The 9,426-nt window shown below is 70.0% G+C and overlaps 2 protein-coding genes across 2 annotated transcripts in view; one reads left to right on the forward strand and one right to left on the reverse strand.

Annotated features, from left to right (window-relative positions):
• The window catches only part of PIEZO1 (piezo type mechanosensitive ion channel component 1 (Er blood group)), a 31,677-nt gene extending 26,733 nt beyond the window's left edge, over positions 1 to 4,944 (forward strand). Inside the window, exons 39-51 of the mRNA XM_067302364.1 lie at positions 11 to 305; positions 470 to 581; positions 663 to 810; positions 932 to 1,146; positions 1,428 to 1,586; positions 1,738 to 1,885; positions 2,380 to 2,568; positions 2,696 to 2,788; positions 2,965 to 3,137; positions 3,224 to 3,346; positions 3,487 to 3,566; positions 3,685 to 3,883; positions 4,012 to 4,944. Coding sequence (XP_067158465.1) covers positions 11 to 305; positions 470 to 581; positions 663 to 810; positions 932 to 1,146; positions 1,428 to 1,586; positions 1,738 to 1,885; positions 2,380 to 2,568; positions 2,696 to 2,788; positions 2,965 to 3,137; positions 3,224 to 3,346; positions 3,487 to 3,566; positions 3,685 to 3,883; positions 4,012 to 4,261 — 2,184 coding nt within the window. The 3' untranslated portion in view covers positions 4,262 to 4,944. The remainder of the gene's footprint in view (positions 1 to 10; positions 306 to 469; positions 582 to 662; positions 811 to 931; positions 1,147 to 1,427; positions 1,587 to 1,737; positions 1,886 to 2,379; positions 2,569 to 2,695; positions 2,789 to 2,964; positions 3,138 to 3,223; positions 3,347 to 3,486; positions 3,567 to 3,684; positions 3,884 to 4,011) is intronic.
• A 95-nt stretch (positions 4,945 to 5,039) lies between these two features.
• CTU2 (cytosolic thiouridylase subunit 2) lies at positions 5,040 to 9,359 on the reverse strand. The gene is made up of 15 exons (XM_067302363.1): positions 9,280 to 9,359; positions 8,554 to 8,628; positions 8,349 to 8,427; positions 8,203 to 8,262; positions 7,972 to 8,032; positions 7,687 to 7,796; positions 7,158 to 7,462; positions 6,934 to 7,069; positions 6,511 to 6,642; positions 6,277 to 6,368; positions 6,034 to 6,137; positions 5,817 to 5,946; positions 5,670 to 5,736; positions 5,483 to 5,541; positions 5,040 to 5,381 (listed from the first exon to the last, which is right to left on the reverse strand). The coding sequence occupies exons 1-15, from the start codon at positions 9,339 to 9,341 to the stop codon at positions 5,312 to 5,314; spliced, it is 1,542 nt and encodes a 513-aa protein (XP_067158464.1). The 5' UTR covers positions 9,342 to 9,359; the 3' UTR covers positions 5,040 to 5,311.
• Positions 9,360 to 9,426: the final 67 nt, after the last annotated feature.

Consider the following 9,426-nt stretch of genomic DNA (forward strand, 5'->3'; position numbering starts at 1 on the left):
CCTTTCCCAGTGCTACGGGCTGTGGGACCACGAGGAGGACCCCTTCGCCAAGAAGCGGCTGGAGGCAGAGCGGGCGGAAGACGAGGACGAGGAGGAGAGGCGGGAGGAAGCGGAGCCCCCGGCGGCCGGCGAGGAGGGGACGGAGGCGCTGGCAGAACTGGGGGTGCCGGGAGTGGCCGTGAGGCCGGAGCAGCAGGACGATGCCGTGGGGCAGGATGAGGGTGCCGGGGCTGGCGGCAGTCACCTCCGCTTCAGGAGGAAGAAGAAGCGCTGGAGCAAGAAGCAGGAGGAGGCTGTGGAGGAAGGTGAACGGCGTTTCTCAGCCACTGCACCCCGGAGGGTGCTGAGCACCCTGGCCAGGGCTCATGTCCCCCAGGGTGGAGGGGTGCTGGGGCCAGGCAGGATGCGGTCCCACATGCCCTGGCCCTGCTGTCCCTGGGCTGATACCTGTGTCGTGTCTCACCTGCAGGGGATGGCGGGGAGGAGGAGGAAGAGGAGGAGGAGGAAGAGGCGAAGCAGAGCCACTCTCGGGAGAAGCTGAAGGCGTTTGGGCTCCGGGTCAAGCTCTTCTTCCTCACCATGTGAGTGCCCCACGGTGCCGGCCGGGGTGGGGGGCTGTGGCATGTGGCCCGCAGGACACCTGTCCCCTCTGTCCCCTCCAGGGCGCAGAACGTGTACCGGCCCATGCGCGGCTTCTTCTGGGACATCCTGCACACCCAGTACCGGGCCGCCACCGACGTCTATGCCTTCATGTTCCTGGCCGATGTGGTTGACTTCATCATCATCATCTTCGGCTTCTGGGCCTTCGGGGTGAGCAGGGCCACAGGCATTTCCGCGGGGTGCCCGCACACCCTGTCAGCCAGCCCTGGGGCAGGCATGGGGCAGGCATGGGGCAGGCCGGGCCCCGTCCTCATGTCTCCTGTGTCTCCAGAAACACTCGGCGGCTGCCGACATCACGTCCTCGCTGTCGGACGACCAGGTGCCGGAGGCCTTCCTGGTCATGCTGCTCATACAGTTCACCACCATGGTGATCGACCGCGCGCTCTACCTCCGCAAGACCGTGCTGGGCAAGCTCATCTTCCAGGTCATCCTGGTCTTCAGCATCCACCTCTGGATGTTCTTCATCCTGCCAGCTGTGACCGAAAGGTACCAGCCCTGCCATGTCCCCCAGCCTGGTGCTGCCGAGCATCCACTGGGGATACCTGGCAGTGGGTGGGAGGATGATCCTTGGGTGGACCACGCTGGGGCTGAGGGTGCCTGGGGGTACCCAGAGCCAAGGCCACGTGGCGCTTGCTTGCTGCCTTCATGTCGCCAGCCCCTGGTGCCGCTGGGAGCCACTGGCCTCGCATGGTGGCCCAGCCTGGCCTGTCCGGGAGGGATCAGGTGGCCGGAGGAGTTACGGATCCCCCCCGCCATGGTGCCGGCAGGTTGTTCAGCCTCAACACGGTGGCCCAGCTGTGGTACTTCGTGAAGTGCATCTACTTCTCGCTGTCAGCCTACCAGATCCGCTGCGGCTACCCTACCCGCATCCTGGGCAACTTCCTCACCAAGAAATACAACCACCTCAACCTCTTCCTCTTCCAAGGGTATGGGTTGGCAGACGCAGGGCGGAGGGCGGTGCGGGGCCGAGCTGCCCCACGTCTCCCATCGGGTGCGTGGGGGCTGTCCTGGCCGTGGGGCAGCCGGTGGGGCAAGGTGGATGGTGCCAAACCAGCCCCCTCTCCCCATCCCCGGCAGGTTTCGCCTCGTGCCCTTCCTGGTGGAGCTGCGGGCCGTTATGGACTGGGTCTGGACCGACACTACGCTGTCGCTGTCCAACTGGATGTGCGTGGAAGACATCTACGCCAACATCTTCATCATCAAGTGCAGCCGCGAGACGGAGAAGGTGGGACCTCGGCATCGCCCTGCCTGTCCCCTGCTCCTGGGTGCCAGGCAGGGGTGCATGCGTGTCCCCCAGCCTGGCCGAGCTGGAGACCCCTGTAGCGAGCCCTGGGCTAGCTGGCCACGCAGGCCAGGCCTGGGGTGCCGGGGTGGGGTGTGCAGACCCCTCTCTCCTTGCCCAGCTGAGCTGTAGGGCAAGAGGGGCAGGATCATGGCTCAGCCCTGGAGTTGGAGCCTCTGGGTGGTCCTGGTCCTGGTGCGGGGCTCAGGGGCATGGGCAGAGCTGAGTGGAAGCTGGGGCTGGGGTATGGGGTCATGAAGCAGTTGGGGGGTCCCCCACGTCGCTGCCGAGCGCCAGTTTTCTCTGATACCCCCCCCAAAACTCCCCTTGCTTCTGCCTAGCCTGGGAAGGGTCCCCAATGAGCTCGTTGCCCTTGGGGTGTCCCTGGCTGGGTCCCCTGAGCCTGGCACCATGCTGAGCCCGCCGTCTCCCTGCAGAAATACCCGCAGCCCAAAGGGCAGAAGAAGAAGAAGATTGTGAAGTATGGCATGGGAGGCCTCATCATCCTCTTCCTCGTGGCCATCATCTGGTTCCCGCTGCTCTTCATGTCGCTGGTGCGCTCCGTGGTGGGCGTTGTGAACCACCCCATCGACGTCACCGTCACGCTCAAGCTGGGGGGGTACGAGGTGAGGACGCCGGGCCGGGCACCGCGGGGCGGCAGCTGTGCCCCGCTGGGCTCCTGGGGCTGCGGCTCCGAGCCCGGACGCCTGGGCCCCCCCAGGCTGACGCCGCCCCGTCCGTGTGGCCCCGCAGCCGCTGTTCACCATGAGCGCCCAGCAGCAGTCGATCCAGCCGTTCACCCCCCAGGACTACGAAGCCCTGACGAACGAGTTTGAGAGGCAGCCGGTAAAGAAAGAACCCCAAAACCCTTGCTCCAGCCCTGCGGGTGCCCGAGCCGGGCTGCGGGTGCAGGGTGCACCCGCGGAGGGTGCCTGCGCCGGGGGCAGTGCCGTGCATGCCTGGGGGGGCTGCATGGGGGCCGTGGCCCCGGGGCTGAGCCATGCCCCGTGCCTCGCGCCCAGGTGGCCATGCAGTTCATCACGCTGTACAGCTACGAGGACATCGTCACGGCCCGCATCGAGGGCAGCTCGGGCTCGCTGTGGAGCATCAGCCCGCCGAGCCGGGAGCAGATGCGGCGGGAGCTGCAGAACGGCTCCTCGGACATCACCCTGCGCCTCACCTGGACCTTCCAGAGGTAGCGCCAGGGCCGGGCGCGGGGAGCGGGGCGGCCGGCTCCTGCGCCCCGGCCCCGCTCAGCCTCGGCGCCCGCTCTGCCCGCAGGGACCTGGGCAAGGGCGGCACGGTGGAGCACACCTTCGACAAGCACACCACCGACCTGCAGCCCGGCGCGCCCGAGCGCGCGGAGCTGGCCGAGCTGCTGCAGGGCACCCGCAACACCCCCGTGTGAGTGCGCCTGGGCGCATCCGGATGCCGTGCTGGGGGCAGGCAGGGGACCCTGCGGTCCCGGAGCTGGGGTGACCCCCCCCCCCCGGGGGGCAGCGGGAGCCCCCCGGCTCTCCCTGCTCACCCGTGCTCCGTTGCAGGCAAGTGCCCAAGCTCTTCCCCAAGTACATCCGCGCGCCCAACGGCCCTGAAGCCAACCCCGTGAAGCAGCTGCTGCCAGGTGGGTGCTGCATCGCCTGCTCCGCGCACGGGTGCGGAGGAGGGTGCTGGGCTGCAGGGGGGTCCCTGCGGTCCCCAGGGCGCCGTGCCGTGCCCTGACGGCTCCGCGCGTGCCGCAGACGGGGAGGACAGCTACCTGGACGTGGAGGTGCAGCTGAAGCGGGAGCGCGTGGGCTCGGGCCGCAGCAGCGACAGCTTCCTGGAGTGGTGGGTGGTGCGGCTGAAGGACGCCCCGCCGCGCGACGGCAACATCCTGCCCATGGTCATCTTCAATGACAAAGTCAGCCCGCCCAGCCTGGGCTTCCTGGCCGGCTACGGGTGCGTGGGGCTAGCAGCGGGCCGGGAGGGCTGGGGCGGGATGCCTGCGGCGCCAGGGGCATGGACTGCCCTGGAGCCGGGGCAGCGAGGCCGAAGGCAGCCCCCGTACTCATCCCAGCCCGTTGCAGGATCATGGGGCTCTACGTCTCCATCGTGCTGGTGATCGGGAAGTTCGTGCGCGGCTTCTTCAGCGAGATCTCGCACTCCATCATGTTCGAGGAGCTGCCCTGTGTGGACCGCATCCTCAAGCTGTGCCAGGACATCTTCCTGGTGCGGGAGACGGGCGAGCTGGAGCTGGAGGAGGAGCTCTACGCCAAGCTCATCTTCCTCTACCGCTCGCCTGAGACCATGATCAAGTGGACGCGGGAGAAGGAGTAAGAGGAAGGGGGACCGGCCAGTGCCGCAGCTGGCGGGCGCCCCGGCCCCCAGCACCAGCCCTGCCGCGGTCCCCCTCCCAGGGACATCACCGCCAATGCCTTAAGCCAGCAGCCTCGCGGGAAAGCTGGGGCGCAGCCCGCCGGGGACCGAGGGCTGCTGCGTGTCCCCACGGCTGCGGGATGGAGACACCAGCCCCTCCGGGCGCCACGGGGTGCGGGCCGGCGCGCTCAGCGCGTGGGGCAGCCCGGACTCTTGCTTTTAAGGAAGCTATTTTTCTTAAACATTGCTTTCGAGCTGTCCGGCCTGCCTTCCCCCCCCCCGCCCCTCACTGGGACGGCAGCGCCCATGCCCCAGCCCCGTGGAGACCACATCGTGCCTTCCTTGGTGGGGCCACGGCCCACTGGGCACCCCCGGCTGCCGGGAGAGCGGGGGGGTGCCCAGAGCCAGCCCCGTGCCCGCCGAGCCCCCTCCCCAGCCCCGCGCCACAACCAGGTTGAACTCGAAGCAATAGCACCCTGGGTCCCGCTGCCCGGGGCTCGCGGCCCCGGAGGGCCGGGGTGGGCTGGGCTGCCGGCTGCCCCAGCGGCGGTGCCTGGCAGCTCCAGCTGGACTGTAGACTTTCTTTTTTTTTAATTCAAATGGTTTATTTATACAGATATATAATAAAACAAAGCTGAGGCCTCCCCGGTTCACGCGCTCCTGGGGCTGGGAGCAGGGGCTCACGTGGTGGGACCAGGGCCACCCTGGCACCCATGGACTGGGCACAGCTGGGGGCTGGAGGCCCTCTCTGACCTCCCTGCTGCTGAGCAAATAATTTAAGTTGGGTTTAGAAGCAGCTGCCTGGGCACCAGGTGTCACAGTGGGTGATGCAGCATGTCCCCAAGCCTTGGCTCTGGTCCCCCACCATCCTACAAGGTGTGCTGGTGGGCCCAGACTGGGCCACAGGCACCATGTCCCCACGGGGGTGGGACTGTGCCCTGTCCCAGAGGGACCAGGGGTCCATTCCCAGGATCCCGTCCCCAGCAGGAGGCAAAGCCGGTGCTGCGCTCATCAGCTCTCGCTGGGGTCCTCATCGTCATCCTCCAGCAGGAATTCCTGGATCTGCTGCTTCATCTCGGCCCTGGAAGGGACAAACCTGGCCTCAGGGCCCAGCCAGTTGCGCCACGCGCTGGCCCATCATGGGGTCCAGCACGGAGGAGCGCCCCGGCGTCCCCCCGGTACCTGCGGCTCCTGCGCTGGGCCTCCGAGCGCACGTAGGGTGGCAGCGTGTCTGGGTGGCCCTGCGAGAGGGAGAGGGGCCGTGCTGGATGGGCAGGGACGGAGGGCACGGGTCCCCGCTGCACCCACGGGGAGCCGCACAGCTCCTGCCGGAGGAGGGGGAGCCGCCCCGCGCCCGGCGCTGCCTTACCATTTCCTTGAAGGTGAGCCGGCAGCTGTAGCAGAGCAGTGGGAGGAAGGCAGCTCTGCTCTCCGCCCTGCGGAGAGACGGCACTGAGCGGGCGGCCGAGACCCCCGGGGCCCCCACGCAGCGTCAGCGCTGTCCGCGGCACCTTACCCCGGCGTCGGGGAGCTCTGGCAGCAGCTTCCCTGCGTCCCTGCGTGGCAGCAGCCGTCCTCGGCCAGTCCCTGCGGCCTCTGTGCCGCCTCCTCCGCGATCAGGGTGGGCTCCAGGGCCAAGTCCTCCTCTGCGAGAGCCCGAGGGCAGCCGGGAGCTCAGGGCCTGCGGCTGCCCCACACCACCCGCCCGTGTCCCCGCCGCGGTCCCCACTCACCCGCCAGGGTGTCCAGGGCGCACAGGCACAGCAGGCAGCGCTGGGGCTCAGCGCCCGGCTCCGAGCTGGCCTCTGCGGGAGCTGTGCTCAGCTTCTCACCCGTCCTGCAGCCGGAGGACGGGCCGGTGAGCGGCGGATGGCCCCGGTTCCCTGGGGCACAGCCCAGCCTGGGGTGCTCCCCTCTCCGTGCCAGCCCCCCCAGGGTGTGCACAGCCCCGTGCGCAGGATGGGGCCAGGCCTTACCGGTACACGGTGCTGATGGTGGAGGGGAACTCTGCCTGCAGCCCCAGCAGGAAGTCCTCCATCAGGCGGTGGATGCTGGTCTTCTCGCGGCGCTGGGGGAGCGAGCGGAGAGGGCATGGGCACGACGGGGCGCAGAGAGCTGGGGGCCAGTCAGCCCCCCCTTGCACCCCAAACAGAGCCCCCCAACCTCTGCACCCCTGCAGAGCCCAGCTGGGCACCCGGGGACGCCCTTACCTTGGCACGGAGGGCAGGCGTGATGACGGTGGAGACGCCGAAGAAGTGGTTGTAGAAGGCGATCTCCTTGGCCATGTACTCCCGCATGGGCCGCACCACGGCCACGTCACCGTGACGGCTGTCCATGAAGCCCTGCACGGACGCACACGCGTGCTGAGGGACGGCGGGGTCCCGCGGCACAGCCCTGCAGCACCCAGGCCCTGCAGCGGTGGCCCCGAGTCATGCATGTCCCCCACGGAGGGACACAACGATGCCTGGAGCAAGTCCCTTCTACCCCTTCTCTCCCTGCCAGCAGGACATGGCATGGCCCCCTGGAGCTTGTCCCCTGCCCCAGGCAGGGACAGTTGTCACCAGGCTGTGCCAGGTACCACTGTGGCATCACGGGGATGGGACAGAGAGCGTGTGGGGCCAGCAGTCGCTCACCGTGTCCATGGCGAGGAAGGCGCCGCGGCCCAGGGCCAGGTTGGTCAGCAGCTTGACGGCCACGCGGGTGCAGCTGTCCCCCATCATGACCTTGGTGTATCCCTGGGTCCTGGCCGTGTGCAGGATGAGGTGCGTCCTGGGGGGACAGGGCGATTCCCGCTCAGGCTCGCGGAGACACAGCGAGGGGCAGGGCGGGCCAGCGCGGGGGCCGGGACCCCCCTCACCGCAGCATCTGCAGCAGCTCCTCTTTAGCCGTCAGGGTCTCCGCGGCCTCGAAAAGCTGTAGCAGCTCCTCGGTGCGGGCTGCGGCAGGCAGCCGGGCGCCCGGGGCCGCTGGCTCCTCTCCGGCAGGCACATCCTGGGTGCGGAGCTGGGCCAGGCGCCGGGGCAGGGAGGCGGCTCCGTCCCCGTCGGCCGCCTCCTGCCGCTGCTGCTGGATGAAGTCCTCCACGGCCTCCTTGTAACTGGGGCAGGGCTTGTCGCCGCCCCGCGGCCCCCGCCGGAGGATGGAGCCGGGCAGGTCGAAGGCCTGGGGGGGAGGCAGAGATGGGCGCCGGGTTGGGGGAGGCTGCGGTGGCCGCGGGAAGGTGGGTGCCAACCCGACGCTACGGGGTGCAAGGCAAGGAGCCTCCGCAGCAGCCGGATAATTTCCGGCCGGGTTTGGGGGAACCGTGGCAGCCCAGGCACCGTGCCCCCAGCCCGGCCGAGCTCTCCTCCCCACACGGCCCCGGTCACCCCCGGGTGGCTCCCTACCTGCTCCAGGTGGGCCAGGTGGAAGGGGAAGCCGGTGGCCTGCACGATGGCCTCCACGCGGGCCAGGTTCTCCTCCCGCTGCGCCGGGCTCTGCCCGCACACGGCTCCCTCTGCGGAGGAAATGGGCTCAGCGGCGCCGCGTCAGATGGGGCTAAGGGACCCTCCCAGAGTGTCACATCCCCACGGATTAGCGGAAAGGGCTGGCAGCCCCTGGCGCCACGGTGCCAGCCCTCGCTCCGGGCACTGCTGCTCTTGAGGGGCCAGGAGCCGGCAGGGTCCCCTTACCGTCAACGTAGACGAGGCCGGGGACGAAGCGGAGCCTCTTGGCCGTCTCCCGGCTCAGCCCCTGGATAGAGGATGGGGAGATGAGCCCAGCAGCGTCATTCCCGGTGCCGCGAGGCCACGGGACCCGGCGCCGGAGGGTGCCGGGGAGGAGGCAGGAGCCTCCTCCCCGGCACCCTCCGGCGCTGGGTCCCACGGTCTCGCGGCCACAGCTCCCACCGGCCCCACACTCACCTCCTGGACCTGTCGGAGCATGGCGCTGGATGCTGGCCCGCCGGAGAGTGCCAGCAGCACCTGCGGCAACGGGAGGGAGGATGCAGAAGGAGAAGTTGGCGCCGGAGCCGTGGCCCAGCCCCCCCTCCCCCCCGGCACCCCGCTACCTTCTCGCCGGGGAAGATGACGCGGTTCTTGCCCAGCATGGCCCGAAACTTGTGCACGAAGTACTCCCGGAAACAGGCCCTGTGGGGAGGCGGCCGGGCGGGCTGAGCCACGGCGGGGGCTGCCGAGCCCCCCCCACCCCCCTGCCGCCGTGCGCAGCAGGACCCCCCCCCCAGACCCGTCCCGCGCCCCATCCCGGCTCCTCACCGGCAGAAGGCGTCCCCGACGCGGATGACCACCACGGCCGAGGCCTCCTTGCACTTCACGCAGGTCCGCGGGCAGCTGGGGGCAGAGGCAAGCGCCGTGTCACCCCGACCTCCCCCACCTCCGGGCGCAGTCCCGGGTGGGGTGAGGGGGGCAGTACTGGGTCCTGGACCCCCCCCCCCCGGGGGTCGGTCCCGGTGCTGGTCTCCCCCGAGGGTCAGTCCCAGGGTTCACTCCCTGGGGGGGGGGCCAGTCCCAGGGATCAGTCCCGGGACCCGTTCCGGGAAGGGGGTGGCAGTCCCGGTTCCCCCGGGGGTTAATCCCGGTCCCAGTCCCTCCGGGGCAGTCCCAAGGATCAGTCCCGGGGCCGATCCCAGGAGGGGGGGTGGCAGTCCCGGTGCCTCCCGGGGTCGGTCCCGTTCCCGATCCTCCCAGGGCATTCCCGGTGTCGGTCCTGGGGGGTGGCAGTCCCGGTTTCCCCGGGGCCATTCCCGGCAGGAGGGTGGCAGCCCCGGTCCCCCTGGGGGCCCGTTCCGGGAGGGGGGTGGCAGTCCCGGTCCCGGTCCTCCCGGGGGTCGGTCCCGTTCCCGATCCTCCCAGGGCATTCCCGGTGTCGGTCCTGGGGTGTGGCAGTCCCGGTTTCCCCGGGGGCCGGTCCCGGCAGGGGGGTGGCAGTGCCGGTGCCCCCGGGGCCGGTCGGGGGCGGGGCGAAGGGGGCGGAGCTCCCACCTGGGGGGCGGGGCCCGCCGCCCCGGCCCGCGCCGCCCGTAGTCCTCCCGCGCCTGGCACATGGCGGCCCGCGCCGCTCCCGCCGCACCCGGCGCGACGCCGTGACGTCACGCGTCCGCGACGGGCTCGGTGACGTCACAACGGGGC

Source organism: Apteryx mantelli, chromosome 10 (assembly GCF_036417845.1).
Source record: "Apteryx mantelli isolate bAptMan1 chromosome 10, bAptMan1.hap1, whole genome shotgun sequence".
NCBI lineage: Eukaryota > Metazoa > Chordata > Aves > Apterygiformes > Apterygidae > Apteryx > Apteryx mantelli.